Below are 20,085 nucleotides of genomic sequence, written 5' to 3' on the forward strand. Positions count from 1 at the left end.
CATACGCTTAATGAAACCATTGTTCATAGGTCTTTTATAAATCTGCCTTCTCAAATTTGTCAAATAAAACTCCTCAAAAAAATTAATGATTAAAAAACGGTAGTGGAATAGAAAAAGGACATGATCATGGAAACACAGCTGTTTAATCTGAAGCAATAAAAACAAGAAGACATATTCAGACAAGGGATAATTGTCCACTTATGATTTATCGAAACACTATAATCATACAACTCGATTCATCCAGTGATGCCATACAGGAGCTTCTCAGTGTAATATGCCAATGATATACAAATCTTGGAGTTACTAGGATAATGTAATTATGACACTTCTGTGCTTTTATACTGTTCAGTTTCTGAAAATATTGTTCATTTGCATGAACCCTCCAACTGCAACAAAACAGGATAAACCATCTTTAACATTTTTGTAATTTTGTCCAAGGCTCGATTAAATCTGCAGTAATAAATCCATGCCTAAGTTGGGTTGCAAGGTGGGTGTGGCCTGACACTATATATATATATATATATATATATATATATATATATAAAAACACAAAATAAACAAACAAAAACAAAAAAAAAAAAAGCTGGGTAGAAAGGACTAGATGTTTTGACAAGTTTAGCAGCATGAATTAGTCCTATGACATAATGAGTGCTTGGTTTTATCTATTTTGGCACACAATTTTAGTACTTCCAATTTGGCCTCTGCCACTTAATGTCTCAAGCCTTTTTGTCCATTTTCAAATAACCTGTGACCTTCTGGAGCCTCCACTAGTGAAGCTTTGTTTCATTCTGTATAGATTTCCCATTAAAAATGTGAAATCCTATTTTTAACGTTATACACTCATGTTGCTACAGCACTGAACAAATGTCTCATTTTATTAGTAATATCTTTTTTCCATTTTTCCTCCACACGCAATAACATTTTGCACAGGATACACAGTGAATTAAAAGGAAATGTGACTTAAAAATAAACAGAAAAGGATGTCCTAAACAAAATGGACTTGGAACCAATTCTGAAAAATAAATACACTTTTTCTTTATGTAAATAAAAAAGTGAGGGTGGGAATCATGTATCTGGGATTGTCCAATTCAAAGAGAGAAGCTCTGACACTGAAGAATATATTTCTTTTAATGGGCATGCAATCCAGCCGAGAACATACCCCAGAGAACAATTTCCATTCAGTTGTCGGTCACTGGGTTAAAGAGGGTAAAGATAACTGGAGGATTCTATTCCACATGTTTACTGAGAAGAGCCTCCTCTTTCTTGTTATTCTTCACTCTTTCCTTAAGCCACTCTCTAAGCCACATAGTTGTACTGATTGGAGTTCTCCTTGTCTCTTTCCATGTAGTCCCTATCAATGAGCGACTCTATCCTCTTCTTTAAATCAGCAGGCTGCAAGGTAAAGACAAACACATGGCATGAATTTGCATTTATATGTTGGCTTTTGCTTAATAAATTTTGTGCTTCTTTGTACATCACCTTGTATTTGCTTTGTCTTTACTATTATTGCATGTAAAAAAAAAAAATCAAGACAATCTAATCAATTTAAAGCACATGATTAAAACTGAACAAACATTTGAATTCACCTTTACAGGGAATTTTAGTTGGTTGTAAACCTCAGACACTAGGAGGTTATGGCTCAAAGTCTTCCTCATCTTCATAATGCGGACAATGGCGGCATCTATCTGGTATTGCCGGTCCTGGAAAACTCGTTCTGTAGTGCTAGCTTGCTCCTCCACCTGTAAGCCGCAAAAATAAAATGTTTAGTAACCTCCAAGGCAAGAGCTTATTTTCGATGAAATAAGAGCCACTATCAGGTGTGTACCGTTTCTTTCATCTGGATCTGGTTGATCTTAATCCTGAAGAGCTTGTGCTTGAAATCGTCATTGCAAGAAAACTTGTCTCCATCTTCCACATCTTTGCTTTTGGGGGTTTTGGTGAGAACTCTTGCCTTGCCACAAGCCAGGGACTGGAGAGTCCGCCTCAGCTCACTGTCCTCTGTACACATTTGAAATCCTAATAATTAGCCTTATTTTCAGTGAAATATTTTGCATTACTTTCCTAATAGATGTATTTAAACAAATCTGAAACACAGGTTTGTATTTTGTATAATATGTGTACATAAAACTGTTTATTGTATAAAACTACAGGCCTTCTTGAACTGAAATATGTTTCTCTTTTGCACATAACTCAATCATATTTATAGCATTTTAAAGTCCGGTTACGAAAAGTGAAAAGGAAAGAAAATGCATTTAAGGGTTCCAATCTAACTGCAGCATGACAGTTGGAAGTGAACTCAATAGGCTTATACCCATTTTGCTATGGCATGTTGTTGTTTCTCTTTTGGCTGCTCCCACAGGGGTCATATTTCATTTGGCACAGTTTTTATGCTGGATGCCCTTCCCAACGCAACCCTCCCCAATTTTATCGGGACCGGCACTGAGAGTGCACTGTTACACGTTCCCTGGCCAGGAATCAACCCCGGGCGGCAGCGGTGAGAGCGCTGTGGCCTAACCACTAGTCCTCCATGGACCTCATTTTGCTATGGCATGTAAGTATCCAAAAACTTCAAACTTCATCATATTGTAACATTCACGATGTGAGAAATTCACACTTAGCCAGAAAGGTTTTAAACATCTTTAACAAACACCGTGTTAAAAACAGTCAGTCTGCCTAAACTGGCTCCTTAGCCAATGTGATCCTTGCAGGCAGACTGCCTAGGCCCCGATTTAAAACATTCCATGCTGTTTTGGTGAAATGTATTTATGTTTTCTTAAAGTTGAGTTATCACAGATTATTAATGGCAGATATTTGTGATGTTTCACAATTTTTGGCTGCAATTTTTGGGTTTTCCCAGATCACCACACATTAGATTTCATCATTCCCAGTGAGAAAACAAAATCAGTGATTTTAAAATCACTGTGAGAATAGGATGGTATATTGAAAAGAATTCTATAATTACACATACCTATTCCTGTGGCCAGTTTGATCTCTTCCAGTGAAAATTCTTCTCCTTCATTAAACATCAGCAGAACTAATGTCTGAAACAGTGACACTTGAAGCTCTTTCTTCCCCTTTAGAAAGTCAGAAATAAGGTTAAGTTGTCTCAGGGCTTCTTTTGGTTCCGAGGATGCAGTTTATTAATCATAAATTTCAATCTACAAGCTAAAGGCTTCTGTTGCATTGCATGTCTCACTGAATGATTTACATGAGGTTTGGATTCACTGCAAGGCTTTCCCTCCCTCCCCCCCGATATGTGCCTCAAAACTGGCATACCTCTTTGAATTCAGCTTTTAATACACAATGTCCTAATGTCGATTGCCACTGTAGTTTTCTTCCGCTGTGCTTCCCAAGATAAAAGGTCTTAAAGATTTCTTGTAGCCTCACCATCTTGAAGAATAAAAACAAAACACTAAAAATGACCTTAATTGTAATTATTTATAATATTATTTTTATTAATTTGCCAAACAAACCTCTGGAGGCAGATGAACTTCCATGGGGACATACGTTGGCCAATAACCCATAGTGAGAATGTTCACAGTCAGCTCAATGTTACCTGGGATATTTTGGCATTGCATGTACTGAGGTGAGAGATCAAAAGATAAAGAGATGTTCAGATGCCACATGAGCACTCAACCAGTCGACTGGACAATTAAAAAACTATTACCTGTTTGAATTGCACCATGATATCTTTTGAGAGCTCCATGTCCTTGAACATTCCTTCCAATTTACTGGTAAAAGCTGCTCCACATTCTAAATCAACAACAAAAAGGCAATCTGTAATCACTCTGTTCAGATGATTCATAGTGAAACAGTGACACAAGGTCCTGTGTCACTAAACAATTTGCTTAATTGAATTATAGCCATACAGCAATCTACAGACATGTGCCGCAATTACCATGTTTCAGTTTTGAGAGCATTGACTTCTCAGCATCAACGGAGGCACTTTTTCCGACCAGCAACCTCTTTGCCAGGTCTTTTTTGTAGAAGGCCTCAAACACATCTTTGCCTATTAAACAAAAAAAGCTCAGATGTAATAACGAAACATGTTCCTTGTCAGTTTTTTTGGGGGAAAAGGGTGACATACAAAACAAAGATCTCACCATAAATAAACCTGAATATGATCATAATCTTGTCCAGCATCTTCTCGAGTTCTTCATCTGTGGCTTCCTTATTTCCTGCCCGCAGTTTTGAATCCACATATTTTGCTAAAAAGAAAATTATGGTTATATTCACACAGGAATGTTCTAATATAATATCTAATGTGTTTAAATCTTGCAGTAAAGCAGTATGAACTCAAGCGTACAAGAGATTTCAAGCGGTACTCACCTATGAGCTCTGCAGGTTTGTTCGGCCGCTTGTTGATGAAGGTCTCAAAAGCTTCCTTCATGGCATTTACAAATTTTTCATTCTTCATGAAGCATATATCAATGATGGAATCCACTTTATCCTTGAAGTCCAGCAGCTCCTGCACCATTGTCTTGTCTTTCTCAGGATTGATAACTATTGTGCTACCAAAGGCCTGTAGCATAACAGAAAATATCAGCACAAGCAAGAAGGAGTTTTTTTTTTTACTCAGTAGTTTGTTTTTAATTAAAGCACAATAAAGATTTATAGATATCCAGTTTACCTTGATATACTCAATCCAGTGCTGCAGAAGGACCTGCACCCCACCTCGAACTCGACTGAACAGCTGATACAGCAAAGACAATTCCTGGATACGGTTCTCATCCAGCAGATGATTCAACCCTAGCACACCATGACAAACATTTGGCAAAAAAAAATTGAACTGTTTCTCTACAAAAAAAAATAATAAAAAAATATTTATGTCGAACTGAAAAAATGAGTTCTTTCATGAGTTATCGTCCAGGCTAGTACCTTTCTGAAGTGTTGCGGTCAGATGTTCACCAAGTAATTGTTTCTCCACAGTGGCAATGAGGGGTTTTCTAAGACAGATCACACAGAAAGTCAGTCACATTTCCAATCTCCATAATAAAAATCAGTTTTCTGAAGGCTGATTATGAGTTTAAGCATTACTGTGTGCTCTGGTCCAAGTATGTGATGACCCTGTCTGCTTCCTCCTCCAAGCGTTTGTTTACATGATGGAGATACTCAGGCACCTTCAGGAGAAAAATTTCCTTTACTTATAGTTGCCAGTTTTATATAGAATATACTGTTGAGTTTAAATTGCTTATTTTTATTACATGTGCAGCATTTAGCAGATGCCCTCACTAGGACAGGGATTAACAATGCCATCAAGAAAATTTTACTGGCACGAATTAAAGAATATGAAAAACAAAAAAAGCGAACCAACATAAATTAAGACAAATAAAAGTAATCATTCAATTATGACAAAAGAAATGGTGCCATATAAATGGAGGAAGGGCTGCTCTGTCTGTGCATAGCAATTTAGCACTCGCTTATTATTATTATTTATATTAATTAATATTGTATATTAGTAAATATTTTCATTTCATGCTCCCAGCTGTCTGTGCTCTTGAACTTTTATGGAGTTTTGTGGGTGTCAGTAAATGCAGCTGTGTCAGGAACACCCTTTGTACTTTACTGGTGATCAACATACACACGTGAGTATGAAGAAAATTAGCCTTTCCAAAACTTTTGCCAATCTGGCAGAAAATTTTACTTCGCAAACATTTACACACAACTTTACTAAAAAGTTGATAAATGTGGTCCAGTGTGTGTCCCATAACCACGTAGCTTTAGCATGTATATACTGAGCTTTCTGAGCTGCACAATACAGACAAGACAAATATTTGTGCCAATATACAAACTAATCCTCCAAAAGCAGACACTGTAAACAGATACATCACCTCTCTTTCTTGCATCAGCCTCTGACCTTCTGCAGCATACAGCCGATTTGTCTCCTCCAGAAAGCGTTGTTCAAATGAATCTTGATAAATCTGTCCAAAAAAAAAAAAAAAAAAAAAAAAAACATAAAAAAAAAAAAATTATTTCCAGAACAACAGCCACAAATTACAATAAAATGAATTGTATGAGCCATGTGATGACCTGAAGGATCATAAGGATTAATTTAATTAAGAAAGCATTCGGGATGAGGTTTGAATTAAAGATGACAATACTGGTAATGATAAAGATTAGGATATGAATAGAGATAAACAGACATAAAGAAAGATAGAATGATATAAGGTCAGGGATTGGGTTAGCTGAGACATGGATAGGAATAGGGATCGTAATAGAAATAGGTTTGGGATATAGACAGGGTCAAAAACAGGTATACAGTTATATATAATGTTAATATTATAGATAATATATTAGAAATAATAATGAGAAGTAGACAGTTGCAGTTACAATGGTCTTAGATAGATAGATAGATAAATAGATAGATAGATAGATAGATATACTTTACAATATCCCATGAGGGAAATTCTTGTGTTACAGCAGCATGGTCAGTAGCATGTACACATACAAAATATAAAATATAAAATACAATAAGTTAAATTAAATGTAGTAGTGCAGGTATGGAACACAACTGTAGATTTGACCAACTGTGTTCCATATCTGCACTACTAATTTTATTTTGTTAAATTTAATTTAACAGCTGCTGTAACACAAGAATTTCCCTCATGGGATCAATAAAGTATATCTATCTATCTATCTATCTATCTAAGACCATTGTAACTGCAACTGTCAATGATGAGAAGTAGACAGTTGCAGGTACAATGGTCTTAGATAGATAGATAGATAGATATACTTTATTGCTCTTGATGGTTCATAGATGATAATATATACATAGACCATAATATGAAAAATGGTTCACAGATCATAATATACGCAGCAACATTTCTACGGCTGCAGAAAAGAAAAATTTCAACATGAAATTATTTTGTGTGAATTAATCAAAAAAATAAATAAATAAATAAAAATCGATTGATCAGTTTAAATATGGCTTGTGCTGATCTCTAATAATTATTCATTAGAGTTTCAATAGCAATCAATTTAAATGAAAATAACGCATTTGTTAAGAAATTTATTTTAAATAACAACACAGGAAATGTGAAATCTGTGGATTTAAATAGATCTTTCGCTCTACCTCTTTATCTAATCTGTACTAAATCACATAGACATAAACTTGGGGCGAAACAACATCAAACCTTTTTTCCATATTTAGTCTGATGGCTCCATTTGGCTTCTTGTTATCTAAGCAAGTAGCCTGTATGATGCAAGTGAAAACTGTCAGTTTTTGTGTTTTTTAAAACTGACTCAACAGGGTTGAGCCTGAAATCAGCTTTGCTCACAGCCCTGCTACCACCCCCAGGGATTTCCCTATGGTATTACATTCTACCATAGGAATGGAGGTCTGTGCGCTCTTACGTTTCTGTTATTGGTTTAGTATACAACTAAACAAATATAAAAATTAATGGCGATAATATTTAATAAGCCCTACACATTTCTCAAAAATTGAATTTAGTTGTGTCCATGACTTAAAAGATTTCAAAAGTTTCAACAGTACTAAGAGTGCGCGTTAGTCCACAGCACAGGCCCATAATGCAGCAGCCAGGACAACTGATATAAACTGATAGCTTATACCACAGCACTGTTGAAGTCTCTCTCTTAAAGTCATTAATTTTATATAACAGCATGGCTCTGATAGTAGAGCCGGCTGCAAGGCAAATCACATGTTTATATTAATGCGCTTGTTCTATTACGTTACAGTTTCTATAGTAACAACTTACACAGAGATTTGTATGGCAGATGCACCACATAATCTGATTTTACATGTTTAAATGTTGATATGGTGAAGGTTTTTGTGAGGACACATGTATTTAGCATTTTCAAGGAGACAAGGAGTCTCCAGTCTCAGCATTTTGTACCAGTTAAAGATAAAGCTGTAACTTTAAGTTTTCTGACACTGGAAAGCTTTCAGGATGGAGGGCTTTGCAGTTCCTCGCTGCATCAAAAAGAGAGGCTGGTGAGAGAACGCCTGTTTATAGCTGCTATAATGTAAGTGATAACCAAAACTAACTTGTTCCTTGGACATTCCACAGCATTAAAAGTAACAGTAAACAGACCAAACGTATGAAATTTCATTCTTTAATGAATATAAAATGTAGGCACAAACTAAACAAATTGCAAACTGCTGTGGTATTAGAGGAATAAAGCACTTCAGGATATGTTGTTATAGGAAAAGAATCAATTCTGCTTGACATTATCCTGTCGTTGATTGTCTGCCTACAACAGTACACCCTGTCATGTTTTATTCCTTATCTAAGACATATGGAATGTGGTTTAGTAGTACCTGTAGGTCAGAGAGCATGCTCAGCAGACTCCTCAGGAGAGAGCGGTCTATAGCCTCCCCGTTGCGTTCTCTCTCTATGAGGAGCAGGATCCCATCAATTGTTTTGCTCTGTACTTTCCAATCACTGATGATGTAGAAACGAAACAACTCCAGTCCCATGTCCCTGAAAATATAAAAATGTGAACTTTTACTCATCACACACACACAAAAAAAGAACATCTGTAGTGATTATTTAAACTTCCAGCAAATAAGGATACATACCAAATTGATGGCAGCATTGAATTTTGTAAAACATATGTGCGGTCCAAAAACAAAAATATACTCCTAATCATGATCTAGTAAAACAAAATAAAAGAGAAGAAGAGAAAGAGTTACTTAGTTTAAATGTTAAAATGCAATATAAAACATGTCTGAAATACATGCAAGGAAAAAAAAAAATCCCAAATTTCTAATAGTACACAAAAAAGAACAACTGTAACTCAGAACAACATTCTACATACAAATGCTGAAGAAAAATAGGGAATTTAATATCACTATGATGAAACAACACATGCTAATGTCCTACAATAACATACAGCTAGAGAGAAAGATCAGGATAAAACCATTGCAAGTAAAGCAACAAAATCCCTGCTTTATATATTTGACCATCTAGAAACATCATGTTGTTCTCTTTTTAACTAGGTTTACAGTAATATAAAAATGTATTACATGTATTATTTAATAATGTATTATTAAATGTCTAAAAAATAAATATAGTGACTAAATTTAGTCTGACTAAATAATGAAAGCTACCGTTATACACCAATGTCATACATTTCCCATAAAAGCCAATATAATAAAAATATTCTTTCCAAGGGGCATCACAGAGTCGTGGTTAATCAGTACAGAAACCCAAACAGTGCTGCCATGTCAAACATGTTTCTCATATGATGGAGAACAGCAATATTATATTTAAAATATTTAAAATATTTACAGAAGAATCATTAAACTCAGTGGTTTAGTTTCAAGGTAATTCTCCTACCATCTGTCTGCAGTGGTCTTGCCAACATTTGTCTATTTTCTTCAAGAAAAGCACACTGTCCAGAGAGTCCGTAACAACAGGGTTAAGAAAAAAAATCATGTCATCATCATCATGTCAGGTCAGTCACAATTTCCCTAACTCTGGTTTCATATCAGAGCTTGTGTGTCACAGACTTCACATTGATGTGCAAACACGAGGCTTTTAACACAAACAAAAGGCGCAAGATCAACATGCTGAAAAGGATATTCTCGAAACTCATCGATCTGTGCCTTGATGTGGTCTTCGCATACCACTCTTAGCTGCTTATACAGCTTGGCAGATATCTTATGAGAGCACAAATTCTCGACAGCCTGAAAATAAGAAGAATATGGATTTAGTAACACGTGTGTATATAGAAACCATACTGCATAGTGTTATTGGTATGCACAAACAAATATGCACAAACTTTGCAGAAACAGTCATGCCAGAGGAGGAAATCCAGTAGCCCGACTGAACAAGGATATCACTACCAGGCGGTGTTGTAACAGTAACTATACGTACACAGGTAATAACGTCTACAATACTGAGCTCTTCTTTTCCCACCTGATAGAGCTCCTCCAGATTGTACTTTATTGACGTGCTATTCTGTATGGCCTCCACTGCTTCCTTCAACTTCTGCCATGTCTCACGTGTGTAGTTTTCTGGCAATTTTGGCTTTTCTGTCAAAATATAGAATATAGAATAGAATACAATATATATTATAAAACAGTGACACATGGCATTAAAGTATTACTAAATAATAATATGTTCTGGACTCAGGAAAAGTTATTTATACAGGAATCTGTGTAGCTCAAAGTTTGTTAACCCTTTAAGGATTACGAGAAGCCGAAATCGTTACCGCACTCCGTATCTAATATATTTAATAGTGTGTATAACAATGATATAAGAAATCCAGTCCTGGGTATGGGAGTGATTTTTATAATTAAGCTGCAATGTGGATTTCTAATGAAGAGATACTGTTTCGTTGTCATCTCAATAATTCATATTACAGCACGTTTGGCTCTTAGAGGCCCTAATACTCATAACTGAGGTACTAGGAGAATTTATCTGGTATACAATAGCCTAGATGGAGTATTAGAAACCATCCAGTTTAAATGTTTGTAGATGGACACAGCTTGAGACCCAGTGTTCACGCTTTAGATGATAAACTGTTCTGTTCTTATGTGACAACAAACTGTCCATTCATGTTAAGGTCTAGTATCCTAAGTGTGAATAAGTAAATGTACATTTTTCAAAGCGTAAAGGGAAAAACAGACATTGATGTAGAGGCCAGTGGTTTGGGCTGTTTTACCCTTAAAGTTTTTGATCACAAGTTTCTTAGCAGCTCCGGGTTTGCTGTTGGTGAATGTCGCAGATCCGGCGGATTTGGTGAGTCCGTTAGCGTGACCGGAGAAAAACGCGCTTTTCGCCTTGGAGCACGATGCTGTGGGAGACTCCTCTGCCATCTTCACATCCAGCCCTGTGCACTCCGAGCGCTCCTCGAACCGCAACTTCTTCTGGATGTGCTGCGAGGAGGAGGAAGAGGAGGAAGAGCAGGACGCAGAGGAATTGCACGCGGCTTTAGGGGATTTGGGAGACGCAGAGACGGAATCAGTGTCCTCCCTGTCGGAGCTGTGAATCTTCCTCTTCCTGCAAGGCGTGAGACTGCTGTCGCTGTTCACATCCGAAGCTGCCGCTCTGGCCTCTTGGCTTGGCGCTGGGGGATTAGGGGAAGGTAAACCTGTTGGAAACATGAAAAAAAGAAATACCAAAAAAAATCAAGTAGGTGATCTGCTAAACGCTACGCTCCTGGATGTGCCGGTGGAGGGGTTTCTATATTCCTCTGGCCCTTAGTGTGCGGCAACAAAAAAAAAACCCCGAAACCCAACGTCCAGCCTCTGTTTAGTATTAAACAGACAATAAATTGAGAACTGTAGCCCTACTTAGAGCCTCTCTTTTCTTGTTATTGCTGGCAGAGGAAAGATGGTTGATTATTGCTTCCTCTTGGACACACGCGCGTGAGATTGTTAATAAGTCTCCGTCCACAAACCACGACAGCTGTACGCTCTATTAGTTTTATTAGTATTTATATTTAGTTTCATAACTATATTACTGTATAATCTTTAATGTAATTCCGAGGATAAATAGTTATGATAAACTTTACAGGCCGATACGTTGACCTACCGGAAGTACTTCCTATGCTGTTGTGGTTAGCCTGTTAGCTCCGTCGGTTAGCTCAGCCGCTGCTCTGTGCGCGTGGGTTTTCCCTGACATGGGCCTGCCGCCAGGGGGCGCAGCGGACCTGCTTCAACTGCACGCACAGGCACAACAACAACAACAGCTAAGCGTCATCAAAAGTGGCGAATTAATTAAAGGACAAGTAAATATCAAAACAGGAGTTTCGTCTGTTTACTCACAGCACCTTTCACAGGCTTTTACTAGTCTGTGTTATGACAAAATGCTATCAAGAGTCTCTCTCTCTCTCTCTCTCACACACACACACACACACACACACATACTTTGGAAGTACATATGCAGAGGAAGGAGAATATCTCACTGATGTGCGCCTTTTACACAAAATGAATTTTTTTTTTTTTAATTGATTGGTCTAAAGCTAAATGTCACATCATTCTTTCTTAAATATTATTCTTTAAGCAGTTTAGACCACTTTTCTGTAGTGCTCAAAAAAATAAGAAACAATTTTTTTCTTTTTTTTTTTCGTATCGCTATCTGAGCTAAATTAGAAAATGAATCAATTAATTGGCTTAATTGGATTATCTAGTAAAATATACCAGTGTAATATTTTGTATTTTATAGACTGGATTGAGTGTTTTAGTTGCTTTAGGCTAACCAATGTGAAATTATGATCATAACCATCTGTGACTTCACCAAATGGTACAGACCTGTAACACTGAGTTGTGGTCACTAGTGTCATTTAGGTTTTTACACTTTACTAAGCTATTCAAACCTTGCTGATCATGTTATACAAACTTAACATGAAAAAAAAATGTTTTGGCATTGCAACATTGCACGACTGTATTCTAGATTCATATATTTCTTTTTATCTATTTATATATCTATCTATCTATCTATCTATATATCTATCTATATATCTATATCTATATCTATATATATATATATATATATATATATATATATATATATATATGAAAACACATGCAGAAGCAGTATGAAAGCCCAGTGTAGAATCATGGACTCTCACACAGCTCATTTTTTTCCCCCATCCCCTCCAACAAACATGTCTGAAGCATCACTGCACACTGCACCTCTCAGCTCAGAGACAGCTTCTTTCCTCAGGCAGTAACAATAACAGCAGGCATTAACTGATGCTTACCTTTCATAACTCACTACACTGAACTTCTACACTGAACCCCCAGCACCTCTGGGGTTGGGGGTTTGATTCCTGCCTCTGCTCTGTGTGCGTGGAGTTTGCATGTTCTCCATCATGCTTCGGGGGTTTCCTCCGGGTACTCTGGTTTCCTCCTCTAGTCCAAAGACATGTAGTAGGTTGACTGGCATCTCTAAATTGTCTGTAGTGAGTGAATGGTTGTGTGTGTGTGAGTGTGTGCCCTGTGATGGTTTGGCACCCCCTGTCCAGGCTGTCCCCCGCTTTTGCCCCGAGTCCTCTGGGATAGGCTCCCCGTGACCCTGTGTAGGATAAGCTGTACAGAGTATGGATGGATGGATATCTTACTGTTCAACATAGCCTATTATTTGCATCTTTTTCCAGTGTTTACATTCATCCTTGTACCATTGTAACACTACTTGCACTACACTGTATGTTCAATATCATATTGCATAATTTTGTATTGTTCATATTTATGTGCAATCTCACACTTGCATTTTCCCCATGTATGTGAAATTGTCTCCTTACGTTGTTGTCTTGTATGTTGCCTCCCTACCTAATGTCATATGATAGCTGTAGCATAACTGTTTTGTATACTGTGTATTCTGAAAACATATGCCAGTAGAGTTGAATTGAATTGACACATTCGTCTCTCCTATTATACTTGTTGAGGTACAGACAGACAGACAGATAGATAGATAGATAGATAGATAGATTTCTATAGCTAAACCTGACACGTCAACTTCAAAAATCCCTCCTGTGGGGGATTTGTTGTGAAACATGGCAACACTGCGGTGCAGCCCGCGTGTCATGTGACTTCCTATCAGCTGGGCTGCTTTTCAGCCTTTTATACCGCCAGCTTCAGCCGCTCACTCAGGTGCAACTCTTTTTATTTCACACACGTCGGAGTCTCGGTTTTCTGGGAGCTGTGTAGCGAAGTAACCGTGGATATGTTTCGCTGTGTTTGCCTGTTCGTTTTGCTTCCTTTGTGTGGTAAGTATACATACCTCTTAATTTGAGTGCGCCATTCTAGCAACTTTTTTATTCACCGAAATTTGAGGCCCGGATGCTAACACTGGCTAGCGGAACAGCTTCCCAGTGTCTTGGCAAAGTAGGTAACTTGCAGTTAGTTCGCGTAGGCTGTGTCTTTAATCTCTGAATATAATTGAAATATTTAGTTAAAGAGTGTTATTTTACAAGTTTTGCCACATTGTTTACTTGCAGAGTGCGGTTATATTTGCTAGCTGAAGTCTGACGCATTTTGATGACTCGCTAGTTAAGTAACGGTTTCTACTACCTAGCTGTCTGTAGTCTCAACAGCTGTAATAATAATAATAATAATAATAATAATAATAAATATTTGCTAAAGAGTTAATGAATTTACTGTTCAATTTTACTAAACAGTATGATTATAGTAATGAATCAGTAACTTTAGGCTTTAACTTTGGGTTTAATGTCTCACTGTTTTATTGGGTCGAATGAAGTGCTTTGTGGTAATTTGAGCTGAATGCCATCTCGTTAAAGTGTTATCGTTAAATGGACATGTGACTGCTGCACCTTTTCCCTGCCAGTCTTTATTCGACACCTTGTGACCAGGAGCGCTTGTCATACGAGACACCTCTGTAAAATGCCTCAAGCTAATGATTATATTCTGAGCTGGTTTTCGTGTCAGTCTAAACTCAAATCACGTGGTCTTCGTGGTGTCCACTTTACTGCCTATAAAATGCTGAGATGGTCCTTGCTACAGAACCAAAAGTCCAGGGGGTGGTGCTAGATCTGATCCAACTCATCCTATAAGCCTGAACCTATCATCTAACCCTAATCCACACAATGCTGTGCAACATGAAACACATTAAACAACCTCATCCAGCCTGAAACGCGCTCTACCAGCGATGCCAAGGTAAGACTTCCTGGTTTAGGTCTGACCCCACCCCATGGACTTTTTGTTCTGCACCAAGGGGTATTTGGGGTTTCTCTGAGCTCATGGCCTAGTTTAGAGGACCCAAATCATGAGATCATTATTACTGCCGATCATAATTCCTGTCTTAATCTAAAGCACCTGATCCTAATAATCAAGGTCTTTAAGGTTGTCCGAGTATCGATGCCAGGTAGGTTGCCTGGGGAGTTAATAACTCTCTGATCTTCAGAAATCAATGGCCCTTATTCACAAGCTGGTTTTAATAATACATGAGCTTCTGCGCATGTTGGTTGGGTTGGTGGTTCTGCCTTTTTGTTTGGGGCAGAACAAGGTTCTTCAGCTTGATAAAATGGGTCATATGAGTGAATCAAGTACAAGCATGCCATAGCTGATCAAAGTTGGGTATTGTGTGTATATATGGCTGATATGTGAGTTCAATAACTAAATGTCTCTTCTCTTTTGTAGTTCTTGGGCAGGCTGATGTGCTCCTGTCAACACCTTCCAAGAGCTTCATATTTCCCACCGATCAGCCAAATTGGGAAGAAACCCATGCACCTACAGTCCCACCTACCACAGAAGGCCCTGCCAATGCTGTAACAGAGGTTGTTAATACCACAACTGTTGCACCAACCACTCTTCCAACTACTCAGCCCACCAACTCTACTACGGCTCCTCCAACTACTCAGCCCACCAACTCTACTACGGCTCCTCCAACTACTCAGCCCACCAACTCTACAACGGCTCCTCCAACTACTCAGCCCACCAACTCTACTACGGCTCCTCCAACTACTCAGCCCGCCAACTCTACTACGGCTCCTCCAACTACTCAGCCCGCCAACTCTACTACGGCTCCTCCAACTACTCAGCCCGCCAACTCTACAACGGCTCCTCCAACCACTCTGCCCACCAACTTTACAACCGCCTCCACTCCTGCTCCTACAACTCCACCACTGCCTGAGGTTGGAGATTATGTTGTCCGGGCTGAGTGGAACTCCTCTGCATGTCTGATGGCAAGGATGGGTTTGCAGTTTAGCTTCAGAATGGTATGTGTATATAGGGCACAGTTATGAGCTGTCACAAGCTAGTATAGTATAGAGGTTGTCATTATTTTTTTTTTATGAATGTTGCTTTTGTTTGTAAATGTCTATAAATGTTACCATGTGTATTGTCTTCCCTCAGGGAGACAGCTTTCAGACAATAAATCTTGACCCAAATGTGACTGTAACCAATGGAACTTGTGGAAACAATGGCAGTGACTCTGCACTTATGCTGACATCAGACAAAATTAGTGTCCACTTTACCTTTTCCAATGTAAGTATATTTGTTTATATACATCTGGATCAGTGTACATTTGGCTACTGAATTTTGTAAACCCTAAGTAGTGCTCCAGATGTTGTACATTCACATTACTATCCCTTTGGGCTTAATGAAGCTTGTTTACCATTCCTGACACTTTGAAGAACATTGGTGTCCCATTGATCCACCCAAATCTTACTGATATTTATGACCTCTTACAGCAAACGAGCAAATTCTTCTTGAGTGCTTTGAATTTGACTGTGGTAGCTGGAAGTGGTAAGTAATTTTTCAATATGCAATTATTGGTATATTTTCCTCCAGTTGCTCTGTCAATGATTATCTTGTAAATCTGCCTTTTGTCACAGGCACCAGCTTCACTGCTGCCAGTACTAACTTATCTCTGTGGGAGGCATCACTGGGGAGCTCATACATGTGCAGAAAGGAGCAGAGCTTCAACATCACAGATGCCCTTATTTTGAATACGTTTGAGCTCCATGTTCAGCCATTTGGAGTCACAAATGACAAATTCAGCACAGGTAAGATTTGGCCACTTTTACAACTTATTTAAATCTCTTAAAAAAAAAAAAAAAAAAAAAAAAAAAACACTCCAAATCATGTATCTGTGCAGAGATATCCCATTTTAATCAAGTTTACCATGCTTGTTGGTTTGTGATACAATGTTTGTCAATCTATGGTAATGTGAAATTTCAGCCTCATTGTGTTCATCTTTTCTCTGCCTGCAGCCCATGAATGCTCAGTGGATGACACCAGCCTCTTAATCCCAATCATTGTTGGTGCAGCTCTGGCTGTCTTGATTCTCATTGTAGTGATTGCATACGTGATTGGTCGACGAAAGACCTATGTTGGATATCAGACCCTGTAATGACATCCCTGAATCACAAATTATACTCCATTAATTCAGGTTCTCTAACGTGATCCTGGGCCACTGCAACTGTTACCCTTTTCAATTGGCTAGTGCCTCATTGTCAATTTTCCATTGTTTAAGGTAATGACTAATTTGGCAGCTCCTTGGATTCTGTGCACTCAAATCTGAAGTGTGATCTCTGCATCTGTTCCAGAATCATGGGCCCTGGTGATGCTGTGTGTATTAGTTATTCCCCTGTTTTCTTGTGTATCCCCATCTTTCCATTTCCTTAGTATGTAGAAGCAAGTGAAAGGTTGTTTGTACTTTTCCACTTTCTGCAACTCGATCTCTTAAGTCCTATGACTATTGACACTTTGCCCTATTTGTGTAGGGAGATTGGTCAATATACTGATATTTTCCTAGCTTTATATTAGACCTTGCACTTGCTTCTGCTGCGGTGGCTAACTTTAATTATGCTTTGTTTCTTATTGCCCACACCAGAAAGCTCTTGAGATCTAAATTTAGTTTTGGGTGGATTGGGAGAAGTTTGTCGTTTGATTGTGTGATTGGTGCAGTGGGAGATTAAATTGCACAGTTCAATTTCACTGTCATTACCTTTTCAAAGAAATTGCTCTCCTATCAGTTTTAGAGTAAGGGTTTAAAAAAAGGGATGACATTGCTTAGAAACAAGCCTTTGTCAGTTGCTCTCTGTACATAAAAGAATCAAACTGAGTGGAGAGGAATACATGCTGCCTGTTGCACATCTGAACTGCCTTGGCTGCAGGATCAATTCTTAATATTGTGTTGCTTGACTTTTTTTTCCAACCTAAAGCTCTGTAGTAGTTCCAATATTTGACTGTTTGCTGAATAGCTGCTTAGTTGAAACCTGAAGTGCAGTCTTTTTCCATTGGATTTACTGAAAGGAAATTATTTAAAACTATAATTGCATGCACTCGTTTGTTGACTGGCTGCGTCTACACATGCGACTTTTATACAGTAGAGGGGTTTTTGGTGAAGAGTGTTCAAAGTAATTTTCAGACTTTTGGGAATAACTACCAACAAGATGTGCATGAGATCAACATCTGTGTAGATATTTGGACTGTAGAAATACATAGTTCAGGACTCGAATAAAAACCATCACTTTATGTACAACTAGAACTTTGGGTTGGAACATTGTAAAGCATCACTTTGAAAAACGGCATGCTATGGAGCTTTGTCGTACATGACAACAACATAAGCAAAGGTGAATGGGTGTCATTTTGAATGCTTATGTATGTTCATGTCTTGTCTATATCCAATGTAGCACAGCTTTTTAAAACCTGATTGCCTTCATGTTGCTCATTCTGTCTGTTTTGATCTGCATTAGATTCTGTGTTGCTGAGAATCATTTTGTTTTTGTATGTTCTTTCCCCACCTCTGACCTGTAAACTGCTGTTTTATGCTAAACTAATTCACATGTTGCTGTCTGATCAGTTTGGACTTGTTGGAGATCGGTCACAGTCAGATTCATGCCTTGCTTAATGACGGTGCAGTTGAATTCAATAAAGATGGATGGATGTCAAATTTCCAGCTTGCTTATTTTATGCAATGTAACTTAATGAAAAGGGAATTCTGACTCATGGCGTAAAATATTTAATAAATTCTGGCACTCTGTCAGTGAAATGGCTGGTCTTTTTTATTTTTAAGTGACTTCATAGCATGTTATGCATCTGTATGTTTGTTAAAAACATGTTGCAGTCTAAATGCTGATGTCAGTGTGTAAGTATAGATTAACCCTTTTGTAAATAAGTTCTTGTGGTCTCTGTTATTCATCAATTTTTTTTCACACATGCATGCTCTCTTTCTCAGCTGAGGATTGCAAGGCTGATGAGGCAGGAAATTTCATCGTGCCTATTGCAGTCGGAGTCGCCCTCATTGTTCTTGTCCTTCTTGTCTTGGTGGCCTATTTTATTGGACGGCAGAGAAGCAGAGTCACTTCCTATGAGCAATTCAGATAAATAATGCTCCTTTGATTTAACTGCTAGCAGTATACTACATTTTGATGCATGTTGGACATGATTGTGGATTTCAAAATTCTCTTAGCTCTGTTCGTCCCACCTATAATGTGAAAACCTCATTCTAATGTATGGCATTTAAGTGCGTACAGAAGAGCTCTTAATTTTCCTTCCTTAAGCCAGCTCTCTGCTACTGAGATTTTTTTGTTTGTTTGTTTTTTTGTGCATCTTTTTTTCTGTAATACCCTAACCTTTTATCTCTTCTTTCCTCGGCAGTGGAGGAGTGCTTTCTGGATACTGATTTAAGCTTTGTTGTGCCGATTGCTGTCGGCGTGGCTCTTGGCTTCCTAATCATCCTTGTGCTCATCTCTTACCTGATTGGTCAGCGGAAGAGCCGCACTGGCTACCAGTCTGTATAACTCCTTCCCCAAAACCACTGTGTTCAGCACTTGCTTATAATCTTGAGCTCATCCCATGCTCTGCTACGTGTTCTTTCTCCACTCTGTCCTATCTCTAATTTTAGTCCTCTTACTTCTCCTCTTATCTACTCAATTACTTACTGCTTCTGTGAAGTCCTCACTTGTTTGTTTGCTGCCTGTGTTAAATTACTTATGTTTTGCTGACGGTTCTTCCCATTCAGAAGAGGCAGCGTGCCAAGCTGCTACAGCATTGCTGAGTTGCACAGTCAAATTAATCCCTGGCCTTGCACTGAATTTTTAAAATGCATGGAAAAAATGATGGCTCCCTTAAAAGGTTATCTATTTTTATTCTCACGTCAAAGATCCAAATGATTATTCTGTGCTGTATCCATGTGCTTAATTTTTTTTTTTTTTTTGCTCATCCCTTCAATGTAACTGGGCAATTTAATTCCTGTACAACTTGGACATGGATCACTTGGTTGTTGAAATGAATTATATATTTAAAATAATAATAATAATAATAATCTGGCACTTCTTGCACTTGGCACATTGTATGAAAAAGGGACACTAATATTTGCAGTGAGTATTTGTAACTTATTTCTCAACCCACTGGCTTCCCTCTTGGAACAGTCAGAAGCACTGGCTGACTTTATTTGACCAGTATAGGCTTTATACAAAGTCAAAATACTTGCTCCATCTGACAGTGGGCCTATTATTTGCTCCATTCTGTTGATGCAGACTGTCAAATTTGTGATTTTATGAATTTAAATACCAACAAGAACAACACTGGAGAGCAGTCACCCCTTAAATATTGTGTGCCTTTTTCACTTTGTTGTTCTCTAGCTTCACTGTTAAAGTTTCAATAAAATGCCTGATTTTGGTATCTTGGTCTATGGTGTGTTTTGCATC

At 38.0% G+C, this 20,085-nt stretch overlaps 2 protein-coding genes across 3 annotated transcripts; one reads left to right on the forward strand and one right to left on the reverse strand.

Moving 5' to 3' along the window:
* Positions 1–124: 124 nt before the first annotated feature.
* On the reverse strand, positions 125–11,488 carry cul4b (cullin 4B). Its single transcript, XM_026918472.3, has 20 exons — positions 10,630–11,488; positions 9,882–9,997; positions 9,546–9,649; positions 9,300–9,369; positions 8,540–8,613; positions 8,279–8,441; positions 5,832–5,921; positions 5,038–5,120; positions 4,879–4,946; positions 4,631–4,749; positions 4,330–4,522; positions 4,104–4,208; positions 3,899–4,009; positions 3,668–3,753; positions 3,474–3,581; positions 3,277–3,390; positions 2,969–3,074; positions 1,826–1,998; positions 1,587–1,739; positions 125–1,392 (listed from the first exon to the last, which is right to left on the reverse strand). Exons 1-20 carry the CDS (start codon positions 11,069–11,071, stop codon positions 1,297–1,299), a joined length of 2,574 nt encoding a protein of 857 aa, XP_026774273.1. The 5' UTR covers positions 11,072–11,488; the 3' UTR covers positions 125–1,296.
* A 2,029-nt stretch (positions 11,489–13,517) lies between these two features.
* On the forward strand, positions 13,518–20,059 carry lamp2 (lysosomal-associated membrane protein 2). Of its 2 annotated transcripts, none has more exons than XM_034306178.2 (6): positions 13,518–13,677; positions 15,068–15,645; positions 15,782–15,913; positions 16,120–16,174; positions 16,264–16,434; positions 18,612–20,059. In XM_034306178.2, the coding sequence occupies exons 1-6, from the start codon at positions 13,635–13,637 to the stop codon at positions 18,758–18,760; spliced, it is 1,128 nt and encodes a 375-aa protein (XP_034162069.2). In that variant the 5' UTR covers positions 13,518–13,634; the 3' UTR covers positions 18,761–20,059. The 2 variants fall into 2 exon arrangements, with proteins under 2 accessions (XP_034162069.2, XP_034162070.2); XM_034306179.2 differs by lacking the exon at positions 18,612–20,059 and adding an exon at positions 16,642–18,419.
* Positions 20,060–20,085: the final 26 nt, after the last annotated feature.

This window comes from Pangasianodon hypophthalmus, chromosome 7 (assembly GCF_027358585.1).
Source record: "Pangasianodon hypophthalmus isolate fPanHyp1 chromosome 7, fPanHyp1.pri, whole genome shotgun sequence".
In the NCBI taxonomy this organism is placed as follows: domain Eukaryota; kingdom Metazoa; phylum Chordata; class Actinopteri; order Siluriformes; family Pangasiidae; genus Pangasianodon; species Pangasianodon hypophthalmus.